The 16,689-nt window shown below is 44.7% G+C and overlaps 1 protein-coding gene across 7 annotated transcripts in view; it reads left to right on the forward strand.

Annotated features, from left to right (window-relative positions):
* Window positions 1-16,405, forward strand: part of DET1 (light-mediated development protein 1 / deetiolated1 (DET1)) — a 39,043-nt gene extending 22,638 nt beyond the window's left edge. Inside the window, exons 9-13 of one of the 7 annotated variants that reach the window (XR_015267010.1) lie at window positions 340-435; window positions 12,649-12,690; window positions 13,072-13,195; window positions 15,510-15,609; window positions 16,049-16,405. Coding sequence is in view for 6 of the 7 variants with exons in the window: in XM_086805549.1 (XP_086661675.1) it covers window positions 340-435; window positions 15,510-15,609; window positions 16,049-16,185 (333 nt within the window). In the remaining variant the exon portion in view is untranslated. Of the gene's footprint in view, window positions 1-339; window positions 436-12,648; window positions 12,691-12,800; window positions 13,196-15,509; window positions 15,610-16,048 lie in introns of those variants that run through there. The other 6 variants (XM_086805552.1, XM_086805554.1, XM_086805549.1 and 3 more) reach the window with 6 other exon arrangements.
* Window positions 16,406-16,689: the final 284 nt, after the last annotated feature.

Below are 16,689 nucleotides of genomic sequence, written 5' to 3' on the forward strand. Positions count from 1 at the left end.
TGGTACTGGTGATTCTTAATTCTGTACTGGTGAGTGTTGGAAGACACTTCATAATTTATCTAGTCACAGGTTCTGAAGGGAATCTATGATCCGATGCTTTTATTCTAGGAGTCAAGTGCCTCTAGAGGAAGATAAAAGTGTTAGTGTAGATAGCCCTTCGTGTTTCTGTTTTTATCTTTTTTGCAGCATGCTGCCATGTTTGAAGCTTTTGACGAGGCATTTAACTGTCTGATGAATGGGAAGAGTGGTTGATAATATGCAGGTCTTGTGTGTGTTTATTGTTCTGTAGTCATGCTATCTGCCACTTTAATCATGATGGTTGTGGTTTGTTACTGGCAGGTCATCAGAAGAACTCTTGCATCCCTCCCCTGCAATGCACAATCACACAGTCCTTCAGCATATTTTGACCAATCTCTTTTCCATTTTGATGAAAAGGTATATTGGAATTACAATTATCAAAAATTTCTGGGTCTTTTTCATAGCAGTAAATCTGTTTCCTTTTATGAAAAAGAAAAATGAGTGCTCTGAACCCTTTTAGTTGTAGCCTTAGCTTAACAGGCTGTGATACCAATGTTGGCTATGGTGTAGGAGCTATGCAAGAGAACACACATTGACACATACACACAGTCAAGCTCTAAGAAAAAACGTGAGAGAGAGTCGTGCTAGAAAATAAAAAATGAAGGCTCAAGGCCCAACACACAAGGGTGTGTTTCCGGGGAAAAAGCTCTGTCCAGCTAGAGTAAAAAGTGCCTGTGGGTAGAGGTATTCACACCAGGACTTCTCGGAGCTAACAATCTTTCCCTTCCTAGCAACCTTTTCACTGAAAACCTTGCACTGTCTCCAATTCCGCTCCAAATCTGATGCACATTTGTACATCTGTTCCAGTTTGTCCCCTTTCCTTCTTGCCCTATCCCTAAAAACAAACATGAATCCTTCTTCTTGAAGATTGGTCATAGGCATCCCTGGCTCCACCCCTTGGATGAATCTCATCCCTTGGAGTACTCCATAAGAGCCTCTTGGGAAGCCTCAAATGGCTACCGACTCTCATGAAACACTCCCCTTGGTTTGCCTAACACCAACCAGCTTTAGGGGTCTTGACACATGCTACGTTAGTCTCCTTGGACTGTGCACCTTCATTTGGGACACCATCAGTGTCTAGCATTGCTGAACCTGAAGCTCTGATACCAATGTCACATGCATGGAAGCTTTGTGTCTTCTTTCAGCCCTAAACACCTTTCCAGGAACACACATGCAAAATGCAAACAAGAGATGAAGAGCAGAGAGAGAGATACCTGTGTTCTCAGTATATTCATAATGTACAAAAAGGTACAACATTCTTGGCAGCCATAGCCTTGCCCTTAATAGGTGATCTTGACTCTAAAGAGTCCCTATCTGTGATCCAAATCCCTAGGGACTGACTGACTAACAATGAGCCTAGCCTTTGCTATTTATAGGCCTTTGAAGAACTTGTGGACTAACCGACCTGTTGTCGGCCAGGTCCCTGGACATGAAGAAATCCCTTGCTGCGGACACCACTTGATAAGTCACTGATTATGTAATTTGTAAACTGCAGGTGAATGTGGATGCATTCAAGCTGGTAGGGGACACTCCATAAAGAGTAGGATGAGGAGGAGAGGATCTATGTAGAGGCCTATAGAGAGCTCGAGGCGGTTTATCAACGACTTACTCGTACTTGTCGTGGGTGTGCACCTAGTGGGAGAGGAGTGCTAGTAGGCACCCGCGGATGCACCAGTTGTCGCAGTTCGAGGGGGGTGGTGCAGACCTACATGCGGGGTGGTTCCGGTAGCTCTTCAGCTGCTCTTGAAGATGAGGATGCTCCCCTTATCTTCTCACATGAGGTCAAAGAGCCTGAGTTTGACGAGGACGGCAACCTCCTTAGCGATGGCAGACTACGTAATGGGCGAGCTCAGGATCATGAGGAGTACATCTTGCATGCTGATGATACTGTGGCACCCCTACTAGCCTACATGTTCAATAGAGCCCTTTGTGAAGGATTTCCACCCTCTTGGTCCACCAACACCATCACCCCCATCCTCAAACCTGGAGATCCACTTGATCCTAATAATTACAGGAAGATCATGATTGGCCACACATTGGCCAAACTCTATGGATCGGTGCTAGAGGAGGAGCTCAGTTCATTTGCAGAGAGAGTGTGATGCAAAGCCTTAGGACAGGCAGGCTTTCGGAGGAGCTACTCCACCCTTGACCACATCTTCACCCATCATCGAGGAGGGTAGAGCACATCAGAGGATTTATTGTTGCTTTTTGGATTTCCGCAAAGCTTTTGATAGTGTACCCTATGCCCGCCTCCTACACCGTCTACAGGAGATGGGAGTCCCATCTGACATGGTTTGGAGCATCATTGCCCTTTATGAGTCCGTCATTGGACGAGTGAGAGCCCCAGGAGGGGTACATCACAAAAGATTTCCAGCACTATTGGGGTGAAACAAGGCTGCCCTCTATCACCCACTCTTTTTGGCGTCTACATTGATGAGATCTCGAGCTTCATTGACGGATTAGGCAGGGCTGGTCCCACATTGGCAGGCGTATTGATCCCCATACTACTTTATGCAGATGACATCGTCCTCTCAGATTCAGCCAAAACCGACGGCAACGCCAATGGAGGTTGGGTTAAATCTGTCTACTGAGGATAGTTCACCACTGATTGATGAGACCGTGTACTTATACTTGGTGGGGAGCTAGATATTTCTGTGCAATACTAGGCCAGACATCATTGAGTCAGTTGGTTTCAAACCACTCTTCAGGCAAAACTCTTAGTGGGTTTTTGTTGGCTGCAACTGAACTAGGGTTTTGGCACAGGAACCCACGCACGCAGAGAGAAGAAGGCACACACAAGATGATAAGATGCAAACATATGATTGCATTGGAATGAGTGGAGAGTCAACTCCATAATATCAAAATACAATAAAAGTGGTGGTGTCCTTTCACACGAGATATCCTAAGGGAAAAACCCAAAGGGAGAAAGGTGCCCTTGGTTAGCCCATGTTCACATGTGGCACTACTCATAGCATATATGCCAATAAATCCCCCCTGCAGTGGCAATGTGAACTTGTACAAGGTCGGCAACATATCACTCTCTATAGCAGAGTAAGCCTAAAGCTTTGCGAAAAGCTTGAAACTTCTCTCGAGGCAACGTCTTCGTGAATAGATCTGCAACATTGTCCTATGGAGAGTAGTAAGATAATGAGATCTCCCTTGCATGTATGCTCTCCCTGACATAATGATAATGAATCTCGATGTGCTTAGTACGTCCATGAAACACTGGGTTTTGTGCCACGGCTATAGCACAATGGCTGTCAGTGAGTATGGTGGCGGGTGTCTGCTGACTCTCACGAAGATCAGCCATCAATCTCCTCAGCCATACACAATCTATTGTGGCTGAAAAGGCTGTCCTATACTCAGCTTCACAAGTAGATGTCGCAACAGTGGGTTGCTTTTTACTCAACCATGATATGCATGAATGCCCCAAAAAGAAACAATTCCCATTGGTGGATTGCTATGTATCGTAGTCACCAGCCCAGTCTGAATCACTGTAAGCATGTAATTGCAAGCTACCGCCCTGGGATATATCAAAAGCAAGACCCAAGGAGCCTTGAAGATAGCGGAAGATGCATGCCAATGCTTTGTGCCTAGGCTGTGCATAAATTTGCTACACTGGGAAACCCAAACTGCATACCCGGGCGTGTGTTGTATAAGTATATGAGGCAGCCCACTGCTTGGCTGTAAGCACTCATATCAAAAGGTTCTCCAACATCATACATGCTCAATTTGAGCCTTGGCTCCATCGGAGTGGAGATGGGCATGTGGTACTACTCATAGCATATATGCCAATAAATCCTCCCTGCAGTGGCAATGTGAACCAAGGTAGGATCAAAACGTACATACAGATCCAATCCGCACCGTACATCCGTACGTTTTTTTTCCGCCCAGTACGGTTGGTAATATGCTGGCCCGCTGTAACGTGCGGAAGCTTTGGGAGTCTTCTTTCAGCCCTAAACACTCTTGAAGACCTTCTGATGCAAAAACGCACCATGAAGCAAAAACGCAGGTAGAGAGAGAGTAGAGAGAGAGAGTAAGAAGTGCTGGAATTTCAGTATATACTATGTACAAAAAAAGGTACAAATCTGTACAGCCATGGGCTGCCTTCATAAAAAGGTTCCTAACCCTAAATTCTGTCCCCTATGGGACCTCTAAGTGACCCACACCCCTAGTGGGAGTGAATGAATCCAACATTGAGCAAAGGTGCCTTTATATAGGCCTTGGAGCTTGTGGAAGACTGGCCGACTGCTGGTCGGCCAGCTCTTGACTCATAAAATCATTAAAATGCATTAAATGCTCTATTAAATTCAGCCGACTGGTCCTTCTTGATGCGCTTGCTGCCTACACCTTGCTGACGTCAGCCAACAGCTACTCTGGCAACCTGCATCCTCCTTCTTGCAGCCGACAGCCCCTTTGATCCATGCTTGGCTCCAAGTTCTGCTCCATGTCCATCTTCTACTAGTTCATAATCTTTATCTGCTTGCCTCTTCTGGATCTAGCCCTGGAAATGTCCATGGCATCTGTGATGCACATGACATCCCCCTCTGCTAAACTTGATGACGGGAATCCAACCTGCTCTTGGATGACTGTCATCATCCCAATCCTGTTCCGAAGTCCCTCTATCATCATCCATCCCTGGCAAACCTTTTTCTCTGAAAATCCGGTCTGTTCTCCAAACCACTCTGTCTCTGATGAAGATCTATGCAGCTGGTCTTCCTCTAGTCCACAATCCATTCCTGCCCTGATTCTGAACACCGTCTTGGTCTTCGTTCCTGGAACTGAGTCTGGCACTCTCACATCACCCTTGGAGGATCAACCTCCCTTGGGACCGTTCCCTTAGAACCCATCTGGCTCACGGAACTGACATCCCCATCTGGCACTGTGGAACACCACCAACAAACCTCCTGGGAGTTCTTCCCGATCTGTGTTCTTGTCTTGGGCGTCGAATCCGTGTACTTTCCTGTACCTTGGACCTGTACACCATCATATGGGACTGAATCAGCGTTTAGCGTAGCTGAGCCTGATGCTCTGATACCAATGTAACGTGCGGAAGCTTTGGGAGTCTTCTTTCAGCCCTAAACACTCTTGAAGACCTTCTGATGCAAAAACGCACCATGAAGCAAAAACGCAGGTAGAGAGAGAGTAGAGAGAGAGAGTAAGAAGTGCTGGAATTTCAGTATATACTATGTACAAAAAAAGGTACAAATCTGTACAGCCATGGGCTGCCTTCATAAAAAGGTTCCTAACCCTAAATTCTGTCCCCTATGGGACCTCTAAGTGACCCACACCCCTAGTGGGAGTGAATGAATCCAACATTGAGCAAAGGTGCCTTTATATAGGCCTTGGAGCTTGTGGAAGACTGGCCGACTGCTGGTCGGCCAGCTCTTGACTCATAAAATCATTAAAATGCATTAAATGCTCTATTAAATTCAGCCGACTGGTCCTTCTTGATGCGCTTGCTGCCTACACCTTGCTGACGTCAGCCAACAGCTACTCTGGCAACCTGCATCCTCCTTCTTGCAGCCGACAGCCCCTTTGATCCATGCTTGGCTCCAAGTTCTGCTCCATGTCCATCTTCTACTAGTTCATAATCTTTATCTGCTTGCCTCTTCTGGATCTAGCCCTGGAAATGTCCATGGCATCTGTGATGCACATGACATCCGCCCCCCTTTCCCCACCCACCCTTTTTGCCCCCAGTACGGCTTTTTTTTGCGCCCAGTACGGCTGGCAATATGCTGGCCCGCCCCCTTTGCCCACCCACCCTTGCTCAGGCCCCCAAGGCAGCAACATAACTCTCTCTCTCTCTCTCTCTCTCTCTCTCTCTCTCTCTCTCTCAGAGCCTTAGCCCACCATCTGTGGACCGTGCACTGAGCTCTCAGCCTCCCTCTCCTTCAAGTCTCTCTCTCTCTCTCTCTCTCTCTCTCTCTCTCTCTCTCTCTCTCTCTCTCAAGTTTTATATGTCAATGTGGACATGGACTGAAATTTTATGTAGGTGGCTGAAATTTCCGAGATTTTATGTATTTTTACCAATGGTACGTATTTTTACGTACCTTAAAATTTTTTCCGTACCAAACAACGTACAGTACGTACGGATCCGTACAGTACATAATGTTTGGTACCACCTTGATGTGAACTTTTACAAGGTCGGCAACATATCACTCTCTATAGCAGAGTAAGCCTAAAGCTTTGTGGAAAGCTTGAAACTTCTCTCGAGGCAACGTCTTCGTGAATAGATCTGCAACATTGTCCTGTGGAGAGCAGTAAGATAATGAGATCTCCCCTGTATGTATGCTCTCCCTGACATAACGATAATGAATCTCTATGTGCTTAGTACGTCCATGAAACACTGGGTTTCGTGCCACGGCTATAGCACAATGGCTGTTAGTGAGTATGGTGGCGGGTGTCTGCTGACTCTCACGAAGATCAGCCATCAATCTCCTCGGCCATACACAATCTACTGTGGTTGAAAAGGCTGTCCTATACTCAGCTTCACAAGTAGATGTCGCAACAGTGGGTTGCTTTACTCAACCATGATATGCATGAATGCCCCAAAAAGAAACAATTCCCATTGGTGGATTGCTATGTATCGTAGTCACCAGCCGAGTCTGAATCACTGTAAGCATGTAATTGCAAGCTGCCGCCCTGGGATATACCAAAGCAAGATCCAAAGAGCCCTGAAGATAGCGGAAGATGCATGCCAATGCTTTGTGCCTAGGCTGTGCATAAATTTGCTACACTGGGAAACCCAAACTGCATACTCGGGCATGTGTTCTATAAGTATATGGCTGTAAACACTCATATCAAAAGGCTCTCCAACATCATACACGCTCAATTTGAGCCTTGGCTCCATCGGAGTGGAGATGGGCATGTGGCACTACTCATAGCATATATGCCAATAAATCCCCCCTGCAGTGGCAATGTGAACTTGTACAAGGTCAGCAACATATCACTCTCTATAGCAGAGTAAGCCTAAAGCTTTGCGGAAAGCTTGAAACTTCTCTCGAGGCAACGTCTTCGTGAATAGATCTGCAACATTGTCCTGTGGAGAGCAGTAAGATAATGAGATCTCCCCTGCATGTATGCTCTCCCTGACATAACGATAATGAATCTCTATGTGCTTAGTACGTCCATGAAACACTGGGTTTCGTGCCACGGCTATAGCACAATGGCTGTTAGTGAGTATGGTGGCAGGTGTTTGCTGACTCTCACGAAGGTCAGCCATCAATCTCCTCGGCCATACACAATCTACTGTGGTTGAAAAGGCTGCCCTATACTCAACTTCACAAGTAGATGTCGCAACAGTGGGTTGCTTTTTACTCAACCATGATATGCATGAATGCCACAATTCCCATTGGTGGATTGCTATGTATCGTAGTCACCAGCCCAGTCTGAATCACTGTAAGCATGTAATTGCAAGCTGCCGCCCTGGGATATACCAAAGCAAGATCCAAAGAGCCCTGAAGATAGCGGAAGATGCATGCCAATGCTTTGTGCCTAGGCTGTGCATAAATTTGCTACACTGGGAAACCCAAACTGCATACCCGTGCATGTTTTGTATAAGTATATGAGGCAGCCCACTGCTTGGCTGTAAACACTCATATCAAAAGGCTCTCCAACATCATACATGCTCAATTTGAGCCTTGGCTCCATCGGAGTGGAGATGGGCTTACAATCTTGAAACCCAAATTTGTGCAATAGCTTTTGAATGTACTTTGTTTGCTGTACATAAATCCCAACATCTGTCTGCACACATTGTATGCCCAAGTAATAATGCAACAATCCCAAATCTGTCATCTCAAATGACGTTTGCAATTCAGCTTTGAATGCTGAAATTTTCTCCATATCATTTCCAGTTAGCAACATCTCATCCACCTAAAGAATGAGCATAATCAAAGTGCCATGATCCTCTTTCACATAGAGGGTGCTCTCTATTGGACAATTGCGAAAATCCTACCTTGTCAAATAAGTATGTATCTTCTCATACCAAGCTCGGGGAGCTTGCTTGAGACCATAAAGTGCTTTTCGAAGCTTGCATACTTTGTTTTCATGACCATGCATCACAAAACCAATGGGCTGATTTACATAAACTTCTTTCTACAAATCCCCATTGAGAAAAGTTGATTTTATGTCCAACTGATGCACTTTCCATCCATGAGGGTCAGCCAATGCAACAACACATCTAACTGTGGCCATACGAGAAGTAGGTGCGAAAGTCTCATCATAATCAATGCCCTTTTTCTAGGCATATCCTTTGGTCACTAGCCTGGCCTTGTATTTGTCAATGGTACCACCAGACTTTCTTTGAACTTGTATACCCACTTTGTGCCAATGGGCTTCTTGCTAGCAGGCAAGTCTACCAAATCCCATGTGTTGTTTTTATGGATAGAATCCATCTCATTTTGCATGGCTTTTCCCAATGCTCCCATGTGTTGTTTTTATGGATAGAATCCATCTCATTTTGCATGGCTTTTCCCAATGCTCATCCTCATGAGCCTCTTCAAATGAATCTGGCTCATTTGCATCATAAAGTGTACTCATGCAAGCAACATCTACATGTTCTCTTGCATTACGTGAACCAGCACGTGTCGTGCTACCAAGTGGAGCTGAAAACTTACTCTCCTGCACTGTACGGAGCAGCCAACAAGGCACAACTCTAGCCTCTTCCGTTGTGTCCGCTCTTGTTCCTCTGCTTCCTCTACATTTTGAGGTGTAATGAGCTTATTTATGGGCTGAATTTGAGCACCCAAATGCTGTCCATTAGGCAAAGTTGATGGCTGATCTGTTGTGCCATCGATTCCCAACGGGAGAAGTCCTTCAAACATGCTAAGTGGGCCTGAAGGTGGCTGCCCAAAAAATTCAGCCAATGGCTGGTCTAAATTTTCAGCAAACACATCGTCTCTGTTGTCCAAAATCCTTTGTGGAAGGATTAAAGAGACGGTAGCCTTTACTGCCATTGCTGTAGCCCACAAATATGCACTTCGCTGCTTTGTCATCAAGCTTACCTCGCAATTGCTGAGGTATATGTGCATAAGCTATATATTCAAAAACTCTAAAGTGATCAACTTTAGGTTTCCTTTCGTACCGGACCTCATATGGTGCTATGCTTTTCAATGCTTTAGTAGGACTTCTATTCAACACGTGTAGCACACATGATTGGCTCCATCTAGAATTTGTGAGGTAAGTCTTTGCCTTTAACCATGCATCTAGCCATTTCCATGAATGACCTGTTTTTTCTCTCAGCGATACCATTTTGCTGAGGAGAATATGGCATCGTGCATTGATGCATTATGCCCTTTTCTGCCATAAAAGCTTTGAAAGCAATGGACATGTATTCCCCCCCTCTCTTTGTATGGAGGGTCTGCACTTTACAACCTATTTGATTTTCAGCTTGTGCCATAAAATGCTAAAAACATGCAAATACATACATGCTGTTTGACCATTGTTGAATGGTTCAGTAAGTTTTGAATGTTCTGTGCAAGTAGATAGCCACATCAGAAGATATTGGTCGCTTGTTTATTCGACTTTGGTATCCAGTTCGTGGTTTACCATGGACAATTACTTCATACAGAGATTCCAAGTTTACTCCCTCCTCTTTTTTTTTTCCAAAAGGTCTTATTCCGTTCCTAGTCGCACATGGAAATTTCACCCCGTTACACACACACCTCCCATACTACTTACCACACACACACACACACACACACACACCCGAGTACCACAAGGGGGTATCACCCTTCCACATATTGGCCACTTTGTAGGCAATGGACAAGCTGTGGGACGAACCCCACAAGCTAGTCGCTGAGCCGATTGGAGTGAACACCATGCACAACTTTGAAAGAACTGGGCGTCGTAGGTTGAGTCACGATGCATGGCAACCATTGTCCAAGTTCCAGAGCGTGAGCTTGAAGGGTAAGCATTGCACACTGTTGTCGCCGCTGTTGGATCGCCGAAGAGGAAGGTGGAAGCAAGCATTGGATGATTGAACGAAGACGGCCTAAGGTGTGCAGAGGGAAGCCTACGTCCCCTCCTGCATGCGAACACACCCTAGTATGGGGTGTTCCCAAGAGGATGTAAACCGTAGAAAGTCCAAAGTCTTATATACTAGGCTATCGCCCTAGGGACATATTGAAAATTTGATAACTTTGGGACTAAGTTGCAGTCGACTAGTGCATATGTTTAGATATAGATATGCAATCAATTGGCCTTTGATATTCCCAAATCGTATTGCCATGACAAGCAGTCAAAATGGGAAAAGTATCTTCCTTTGTTCAGGCAATCCTTGCTGACACTCATTCATCTAGCATTGGTAGGACTCCATATGAGGTAGCATTTGGTCGCCGTTTCTCGTCTCTTCTTACAAGGATGGTGTCACCATCATTGGAGGCTAACAAGACCACAAGACCACATAAGCATTCTCAGAAATTATTGAGTCCGTGAAGAAGAGCGTAACCAAAGCACATGAAGCATACACTAGGGAAAGGTGTTGATAAGGCTTTCCAAAGTGGCTTTATAGTAGTTGTCTCTTCAACCCGTTTGATGGTTCAACAAACATTTGTCCTACATTGTTGTTGCGTTTGGTATTCCTCCGTCAGTCATCTCCAGTAAGTTTTTTGCATTGTAACAGAAGTTCTCCAAAGTAATAAAGCAAATACGTTTGCTTGCGGGAGGGGGTCGTTAAGTGGATAGATTGAGGTGTCTTCTCTGCATTCTCTCTCTCTTCGCTCTATTACATCTAATGTAAACATTCTGTTATCTTTATTTCCCTATGCAACCAAGCTGCATTGGTTATTGAAATCTTCCACATAACATCCATGAGAGTTAAACCACCTCACTTCTAGACCTTGCTCAATCATTTGTCCAACAAAAACTATGTTCTTTGTTATGTTCAGCGTACAAAGCATATCATCAAGCATAATTTTGCTATCCTGCATAGAGAAAGGGACTTTTCCAACATGCACAATAGGGTGCATGATATATCATTACACGTTTTTATATAACTAGTTTTGCCATCTTACATAGAGAAATGGACTTTCTCAACATGCGCAGTAGAGTGCGTTATTCACCATTACATATTTATACATAACTAGTTTTTCCAAATCCCTTTATTTCTCTAAACCACTAGTGCACCATGGCTGGTCATGTGGTTAGAGGCACATGAATCAACATACCATACATCTCCTAAAATTGGCGCATCGACAGTCGTGGAACTAAGCATATGCTGCATTAAAAAAAGTTACACTTCTATCTTCAGCTTGCTTACTTGATGATGCATAGTCTCTTGTTGCAACTTCCCACATTTTATGTCATTCTGTTTTTTTATAGCCACCTTTTCTACATGTCCTATCCTTAGCCTGCTTACTTGACGATGCATAGTTTCCTCCTTGCTCCAACTTCCTACTTTTTATGGCATTCTTATTTTTATAGCAGTCCCTTTCTATATGCCTTGGTTTTCCACAATAATAGCATTGTATGCCATTTCCACTTTGATTTTTTTGCCATCCACCTCGGCTTCACTAGCTCCCTCTATCTCTAGAGTGGCCACTTCCACTTGTTAGGTATTTCAGAGCTTCCCGTTTGTGTTCATCGTGTGTGTAACCATCCTATGTGTGTAACCTTATTCATATGTATGTGTGTGAATACCTACATGGGTGTATAAGTGTGCCACATGTCATGAGTGTGTGTGTTGACATGTGTCCTATGTAAATGTCAAAAGATAAGGCTAATCTAAAGCCTACAAAAAGCATTGTACTTGGTGAAGTTCAATCACATCAATAGAATCATCAGAGTCGTGCATATACTCTCTCTCTCTCCAACACCATGGATGTCTTTCATCCTCCTTAGCTCCAGTGTGCTTCCGTGTAACCTTAACACCATCAATTGGTATCAAAGCCTTTGGCGTCCACGCCAGAGCCTTCATCTTTCGTTCTGCCTGCGCTACAGCTTTCGCTCATTGTTTGCCCCCAGCAGCATTCAAGCCAACGCCGCCACCTCCACCATCGCTCCGCCGACTCACCACCGTTATTGGCGGAGCTCGTGATAGCCCCGCTAGCTGGGCTGAGCTGAGCTGCCTGATCGGCGGACTGGGGGGACAAAGACTCCGGTTGAGCAACCAGCTATTGGGCAGTAGTTTGCCCTTCGTGGCCTTACCAGACAAGAGCTGGTTTTGATCACTTTTTGATGCCTAGCTCGCCCGTATGTACATCTGGTCTGCTTTTAGTGCCACATCAAGCCTCCTGTGACTCTTTACAAACGCCATCTGTTGCTCGCGGTCCAGTGCCTCAGCTGCTGGCGCTCACCAGTCTGCTGCTCACCCACCGTCCACTGCCTCAGCTGCCGCCACTCACCAATTGCCTCCATCATCTAAAAGGTTTCCAAACAAACACTGCAGCTACATTGATCTCTATCTGGTTAGCGTGATAAAGTGCTCAACTCTCCTCCCACTGCTGCGTGTACCTATTCTGCGACATTCAAAAATTAGGGCTTTTTTGTTTTCTTTTTCAAAAATCAAGGTAAATTGATTAATTGAAGCTTCTACAATTTCTAAACTTTGGGGCTTTTCTGCAATTTCAGATCTGCATAAAAACGGAAGCCTGTTGCAATCCAAAAAATTGGGTAGGCCAAAATTGACCTAATTGAACCTGGGCTGTTTCTTCAATGTACTGAAAATCACCTAATTAGAGTGATTTTACTTCATTAAAATTTGGGGCTTTTCAATTTGAAAGCTTATCACATTGCTTGAAGTTCCGGCAGCACCATGGTTGGTGCTTCTGCACTAGCCTGGAAGTGTTGCCCGCAAGAGATCAACGTCTCCACGGGCATTCCTGGAAAGGGGGGTTCGTTATTTCTGTTGTTTGTGTTTGTGGGTGTGTGTGTCATGAGTACTTTGCTTGGGTAGTCCCCCAAAAATGACTTGTAATAAATGTTCAACGTATGCGTTCGTGTTTGTGTTTTTTACCACGTTGTGTAAAGCTCCTTATCTGTCATGTCTGTTAGGAGCTAGGGGGGTGACGAAGAGATGGCCTTGCTGCTTCGCTCACTTGCTGATTGGACGGCTAGCATGGTACGGGAGGTGCGCATGGCTAGATCACTCCCTTGCAGCATGTGATGGAGTTAGCAGGTAGCTACTTACTTTGCCGGTTGGGTCTCACCACCGTCGCTTCGAAGGGGGGTTTGTTGGGTATTTCAAAGCTTTCTGTCTGTGTTCATCTTGTGTGTGACCATCCTGTGTGTGTAACCTTATTCATATGTATGAGTGTGTCAACACCTACTTGGGTGTGAACACCCCCTTATATGTGGATAGGATAAGTGTGCCACGTCATTGGTGTGTGTGTGTGTGTGTGTTGGACATGTGTCCTATGTATGTGTCAAAAGATAAGGCTACACTAAAGCCTACAAAAAGCATTGTACTTGGTGAAATTCAATCACATCAATAGAATCATCATTGAGTCGTGCATATACTCTCTCTCTTTGAGTATTCTTTCTCTCTATACCTCTCTCTCCCATGCGGGATATCTTAGGATGATATGCGAGCCTTATGCTCTTTGTACATGGATCAGCTCTAGCATCTTAGCTTTAGCATTTTAGCTTTGTCATTTTCTTTCATTTTAGTACCCATGATGTATTCCATGGACATGATGTAATCCTTTTGGTCTCATAGGTCATTTTGGCCTTTTGTAGACCTTATTATAGCTTTCTTTCTTTCTCATCCACTCAACACCAACACCATGGATGTGTTTCATCCTCTTTAGCTCGAGCGTGCTTTTGTGTAACCCTGATAGCATCAGCTGTGCGTCACACAACCATACCACTTGCATGCTATAGCGTGTGCCCAGGATTCCTTACCGCTCTGCACCTGGTTACTCCAAGTACCATAGATGAGTACAATTCACTAGTAATGCCCAATCACTTAGCCTATGAGTTTTTTGTTCCATAGGAATCACCTCAGAATCCTCCCGACTTGCGTGAGATGCTTTCCTCTACATAAGAGTCCAAGAATCAAACCTTCATGTCGAAAGTGGAGTCTTCACAAGAATACCACGCCGAGAAGTGTAGACCATTGATAAGATAGAGAGAGAGAGAAAGAAAGAAAGTTATACAAAAGGCCAAAATGACCTATGAGACCAAAAGGATTACATCATGTCCATGGAATACATCATCATGGGTACCAAAATGAAAGAAAATGACGAAGTTAAAATGCTAAAGTTGAGATGCTAGGGCTTATCCATGTACAAAGAGCATAAGGCTCGTATATCATCCTAAGATATGTTGCATGGGGCACCGCAACATGGAGTGGTAAAGTTGAGCCGGCGTGAGGAAGTCCTGTGATGGTGTAAGATGATGGCCCTGATCCTCCTATGGTGGCACAGGCATGGGCGGGGACCTTTGGGTTGAGGTCACCTACCTCTGCATATGTCCAATGTTACTCCTTTGGTTCGGGCTCCTACATCAGCATGGGGTCCAGATGGCGTCTACCCTTGGAGCTCAGGTTTGGAAGAAATCTGTGAGAGCTCTCTGCTCTGTCCTTGGGTAGGTTCTGCTGTTCTGGACTGCAATAGTGATTCCCTGCGTGTGTGAAGCTCTAGAAGGAAGAGCCCTAGGCATCTTTGATCCGGGAAGTCCATGATCGTGGACAGTGGTCCAAATCCGCCTCGGAAGAGGCAGTGGAACCTCCCCCTGATCTGATAGTATACCGGACATCGGCATATATAGTGCTCCTCTGTCTCGGCATCTGTATGGCAAAGATGACATGATCTATGGAAGAAGGAAAAAAGGTCGACATGAACCACGGAAAAAAGCAGCTGATTCCGGACATGGTAGATACTCCGGAGTGCCCAGAATCTCATCCAATTCAGAAAGACTGCACAAGATGGCAATGGTGGAGAGCAAAAAGCCAAAACGGCCTCCCAGAAGTTTGCCTAGAAATTGTGCCCGTTGGTGCCATGACAATTTGTCCAGGAGGTCTCGAGAGTGGGAGGAGTACCACAGAAGATGGGGCATTGTCTCATGTGGGTGAGAGCAGATGGCCTACATGAGGCTGAAGCAATGTGTCTACGTGCCAAAAGAATCCCCACTGGAAAAACACCCATAACAAAACGCGCACACACACACGCACAAAACAATTTAAAAAGAAAAAAGAAAAAAATACTCTCTCACACAAACAAGGCAATTATGCTGTCATTTATATTTTGAAAAGGATGGAAGGGGCATTTTGTTTTATTTAAGTGCTTTGTAGCATAGACAGTTTGAGAGAGTCTAGAGATTTGGTGCTTTTTTGTGAGGGCTAACCTATTACCTTGGACTCTGGAGCCTCTGTTATTCTGTGATGATATATTGTCTTAGGCCTGGTATGTAAGTCGGATTTCTATTATTTCTCTCAAGCTTACATGTGCAGAGAGTCCCTAATTTACTGCTTTTCCTGTTCTCATGGGCAGCTTATTTCAGCAACGGATCAATATAAACCATGCATGGAGCATCCGATAAAGTTCATCTCCAGGCGCAAACCAAACGCACTTAAGTTTAAGATCAATCCAGGTATTTTAAGGATGACATGTAGTATCATCTAAAGCTGTCATCTGCAGTCTCTTAAGGATCGTCCAGACTTTTCACCCTTGTCTCTGCAACAGTAATAATTGAAATTTTAATCCAGTCATAATATACGACCTTTGAGCAGAAGATGCAAACAATTGGTAATATTGGGCTGGATTCACAACCCTCCCCGCCCCATACATGGAGGCAAGGAGTCGGAAGGGCAAGATTTCCTATTTATCCTTGATGGGCAACCTGGATATCTTGCCCGTCTATTGTCACCAGGTGGGGTGGTTGGGTCCCCTCTGACAGGGGGCAGGGGTTAGTTATGCATCCAGCCTTGGTAAAGACGAAAGTATTCAACTTCACCCCCTATTCCCACCTTTCCCCTATATATATTGTCTCTCTTAACATTGAAAAGTTGCTGCATAATTTTTGAATGCAGGCCTTGAGTTTGGACCTGGTGATGGTCGTGTGAAGAGAGTAGCGTCTTTCATTTTTCATCCCATTTTTCCGTTTGCTATATCTGTCCAGCAAGCATTTATGCAGCCTGCTGTTGTAAACTTTCACTTGCGGAGATAGCAGTCGGGCCCATAAAAGCAAGTCCTTTTTTAAAAAACCTTTTCCATGTCCCTTCTCTGTATTTTTTGTTGGTTTGTTGTGCCTTTTAACCCTAGAGCACATGGGGCTACACTCGTGTAATATTGCACAAGATGTCCCTTTTTTTTCGCAGGAGGCATGTTTGAAAACAGCCCCATGTTACAAATCTTTTTTGATGTTCGTAATTTTCTTAATTTCTCTACTCATGGTGGGGCAAGCCTCAGTAGGGTTCACTATATATAATCATTTCCTTTGTTGTTGTGTTGCTATTAAAGTGTCAGAATGTATATACTGGAACGTGGAGAGTAATGTTAAGTGTATTTTTTTGTGGAACTTATGAGGGGAAAAGGTGGATGCACACATCAGGAGATGGTTGTCTTTTTATTGAAAAGGTAAAAGCTCCACACATAAATTGTCATGCAGTCTGCTGCTGGGCCGTGCGTTTACTATGGGGTCATGAACTTGTACCCTCTTTATTTAAGTTCA

The sequence above is a fragment of the Cibotium barometz genome, chromosome 11 (assembly GCF_041138505.1).
Source record: "Cibotium barometz isolate CiBa-2024 chromosome 11, ASM4113850v1, whole genome shotgun sequence".
In the NCBI taxonomy this organism is placed as follows: domain Eukaryota; kingdom Viridiplantae; phylum Streptophyta; class Polypodiopsida; order Cyatheales; family Cibotiaceae; genus Cibotium; species Cibotium barometz.